This window comes from Triplophysa rosa, unplaced genomic scaffold (genome assembly GCF_024868665.1).
Source record: "Triplophysa rosa unplaced genomic scaffold, Trosa_1v2 scaffold681, whole genome shotgun sequence".
NCBI classification, from domain to species: Eukaryota; Metazoa; Chordata; class Actinopteri; order Cypriniformes; family Nemacheilidae; genus Triplophysa; species Triplophysa rosa.
This window is the reverse complement of record NW_026634699.1, coordinates 1-4,114: the sequence shown is the minus strand read 5'-3', so window position 1 is coordinate 4,114 and position 4,114 is coordinate 1. Positions and strand designations below refer to the sequence as shown.

The following is a 4,114-nucleotide window of genomic DNA, read 5'->3' as shown; positions in this document are numbered from 1 at the left end:
TTAGTGCATGTTATTTCAAGAGAAAAGAAAAGGCACTTTTTTATGTAACATTTTTTCATTAAAAAGCATTATGAAAATAAAAGTGAATATTAAACCACGCTACGTTGCAATTCTCTCTCTGTCCACAGGGTGGAGACATGCTCCACTGAGAACAGTGAACTACGCAGAAAAGTCGAGACACTTGAGTGCACCAACAAGTACGTTTATTCAAACCTCCTTCTCCGGAGCCACATTAGTTCTACAGTTTCAATATCCATAAATTGCTGTCCATATAAATTTCACACTTTGTTAACTATACTATAACTGACTATGATATTCAGTAATTCATCATAACGTCACATGCGAGCAGATTTGTATTGATTATGTAAATGTGTGTCCTTCAGGTCCCTGTTGCAACAGCTGCAGTCGCTGCAGGCGGTGGTTGCAGGAAAGGTCCCGCGGTCCTGCAGGATGACGGGCACCCAGACCTCCACATGCCTCATGGTGAGTTTCCCCTTGCGCTCTGTCGTCGCCCTGCTGGACGAATACTGCAATCCCACCATCATTAAAGCTGATTTTTATATATAGATGTGTGTGTGAATGAGGGGGAGGAAGACTAACGTAAGCGCAAACGAAAGCATATATATAGTCTGCGCTGAACGCCTGTTGTTTTCTGTTATTTATGCAGGTAGTGGTGTTGTGTTTCTCTCTGTTCTTGGGGAGTTTCTATCAAGGCCTGGGTCCCTGTTCTTCAATCACCAAAACAGACCTGGCCAGAGACATTTCCATACATGAGACATACACTACTACAGGTAAACCCCAGAGATGTGTAATGGTGTGATTGAAAGATGTGTCTGTATTATGTAGTTGGCAGCGTCTCTCTCTCTCTCTCTCTTGAGCTGTAGAGAGTCATTATCAGTGGTTGAGTGGGGCTGTAATTATCATGCTTTTAAACGCTGAGCGATCAGTTATTCATCACTGATCTCTGATCTGTCTTTATCACGTTTCTCCTACGCATGTTATCCAGTTAATGCACCACTCCAACCAAACGCTGATTCCCACGTGTGTGCTTATCCGCAAATAAAGAAACCTTTTATTTGCTGTAGTACCTTATCAAATAGTCTTTTTTGGATTTAATTTGATTCACATTTATATCTATGGTGCTTTTCATCATAGATATGCAGTGTTGCACAACATGATAGTGCAAAAGCAAAAACATGAAATTGTCAAATATATAGGATATGGGTTTCTTATCATGTTACATTCGTTTGTGTATTCAATTCTTGCATGTTAGTTATAATAATGTTTTTTTTGTTATTGTTGCAGTGAAGTCCCGCAACCTGTTGGCCTTTAAGGAGCACGGGGGGCTGGACGACCCCCATTTCATCGGCCTGGGAGGAGAATATCCTGAACGGGATGGGCAGGTTGACGTCATGGCAACTTGGCGTTTGGAACAGCAGCGCAAACAGGAACAGGCGGACCTGCGTGAGACAGAGCCACACCCACATTTAATAAAGACCAACGAAACGCATGAGCACAACGCGTTTCTCATAGACCTGCACGCACACAGGTGATGCGTTTCCTCCCGGATGGCAAATTCTGCCGCGAAATGTAAATGAACGATATTAAAAGAGATTTTTTCTTTTCGCAGGTCGGACAAATAGTCAAATGAGACCGCAAAAGTCATACAGTTGGAGAGGACGGTCAATGAGACATCCTGAGGTTTGGCTGGCCCCCTCTCTCTTCCCCTCCCACCCCATGTCCCGTATCCCCCTCTCTCTCTCCCTGCAGTGGCGGGGCGATAGGCTCTGTATTTATAGATATACTTTAAGTATTGGTTTACTTAACTGAGTTCTCCTTTTTTTAAGATAAAAACAAAAATGTATTTTTTATTCCATTCCAGCAGTATATGTAATTTTGTTACTTTATGCACACTGTTCTGCTTTATTTTCTGTTTTTTTACATGCTTTACATTTTATTTTCATGCATTTAATTTACATGCTTTAAATTTGTTTTAATGCATGTAACTTGGTTTTCTTTATTTTTTGCCTATTAGCCCCATGCTATGGAGAACATGTGTAGTAATATATTGGAATTATTATAGTTTTCGCATTACACATTGAATGACTCGGGCTGTGGGGCTGGATTTATGGTATTATGTAGCATGTCTCATTCATCCAAAGATTTAATGCAAAGATTCCTAACTGAAACAAAAGAAAATCTGAAAGATTCTGTTAAAAAAAGATAACATACCAAACAACATATTTACAGTTTGAACATGGGAACTTTCCAAAGCATTTAAAAATGTTTTCTAAATGTGTCATCTGTCTTTTGTGATTTGTAAATATTTGTCATATCCTCTGTCGTATTGTTGGGAATAGAAATTAATTCATCTACTTTTTGTTAACGGAGGGTAATAAAGAGAAATGACATGGACATGACATGACAGGATGGAGTCTCCGACCCTGGAACACACGATCCATAGTCCCTCATATGAAGTTGCCTTCTTTTATTTGGTTTAAGGTCTATAAAGGACAGATGGCGCTTTTTGTCCTTGGCTGGCCACCATCCAAACCGTCTCTGCTCTCTTCTGTGGACAATAGAAGCTCGCTGACCAGTCTATAGCGTTCTTTTGCCCAGATTTGAATGGTTTTGATACCCGTAGTTAAGAGATATGTGTCATGGGCCTTTGAGCGGGCATGTGATGAACTTGCACTGTGTCCCTATGAAATATATCTGTTATTTATTATTTTTAGCATGCCTGCAACCCTTTTTATCCTGGAGATGAGCATTGTGAAGATTTCTTCCCATGTGATGTATTCAGACGTTTGAATTGCATTGGAAAATGTGATGCAGAGATAATTTTGTATACGAGTTTGGTGTGCAACTTCTGTATTTGTTGTGGCCTAATATATGAGTGATATATTAATCTTCTCACTCTTATAAAATGCCCACCGATTGTCCTATGCACCTCTACATTTTCATTGTATCACAATTCAATTTTATGCTCTTTAAAAATCACTCTTGCCTTGTCCTGTTTTCTGCAAAGCAAATAAATATTTTCCTTAGTAAAAGCATTTTAAATCATGAGTCAGTATCAACATTCTGTGTTATCTGCACGTTACTTCACACTAAAACAACACGATTGGACAAATATATTTAGTGTTTTTGTGAAACCCAGTTCACACTTCACAAGATAAGTACATTTCTATTTGTCAGGGTGGTTGGCTTATATTTTTGCTATTTTAATTCTCAAGGGAAAATTCATGAAATTATGCAAAATCCTCTATGAAAATAATTTTGAACAAAAGTGAGGTTGAGGAATAAATGTTTTTACCCGTTTGTCTTATCCACTGGCATCACATGCATATTTAGTAATATTTTAAGAATGGATATTTAAAAAGCATAGAAAAAATGTCTGGTGTCTGCCTCTATATCAGAGCGAGACTGTTTAACTGATGCTTTTCATACCTTAAATCACATCAACCAAATTGTATTGGAGAAAAAATGTCTGTAGTCGTGGATTCATATCTGACCCCTGTTTCAGATGGTTTATACTCTGTAGTCCTGTGATAATATGATAATATGCTGTTTCTAACACACATTCAGACCTGCCAGTCGTTTCTGACCATTGCCGTAAAAATCCAATCTAATGATTATAACAATGATAAATGGTACAGTTTCTTATTTACAATAATTACTATTCATCAGGTTAAAATAACTTTTTTGAGGAACAAAAACGGGGGTGTGGCCAGTATTAAAATACTAACAATAATGATATGTTGTGATAAAATTTATAACACTAATGGTATATTATATATAACAAGGGGAATCACATTTTTTTTTTCAAATTTTCATTTTTTATTGATCACAATGAAGTCCGGTTTGTGTGTGTGCGAGTGTGCGTCTAGCCAGAGACCCTCTGTCCTACTTTTGCCTGATGCCGTTGCGCTTCGAGGATGAGGACGGATATCCCACAATGCTCTGCCTGACAGAGTCGTGGATGGATGCAGTTGCGTGTTCCGTTGGTTAGACCCACGGACACTATACAGTCCGTGTGCGTGCGCGTCTCCGGCAGACAGACTGACAGACCGACAGATAGATAGATAGATAGATAGATAGATAGATAGATAGA

General features: G+C 38.8%; 1 protein-coding gene across 1 annotated transcript; it reads left to right on the top strand.

Moving 5' to 3' along the window:
- Window positions 1–77: 77 nt before the first annotated feature.
- On the top strand, window positions 78–3,063 carry LOC130551140 (cyclic AMP-responsive element-binding protein 3-like protein 2). Its single transcript, XM_057328688.1, has 5 exons — window positions 78–197; window positions 384–483; window positions 668–791; window positions 1,306–1,549; window positions 1,631–3,063. The coding sequence occupies exons 2-5, from the start codon at window positions 451–453 to the stop codon at window positions 1,641–1,643; spliced, it is 414 nt and encodes a 137-aa protein (XP_057184671.1). The 5' UTR covers window positions 78–197; window positions 384–450; the 3' UTR covers window positions 1,644–3,063.
- Window positions 3,064–4,114: the final 1,051 nt, after the last annotated feature.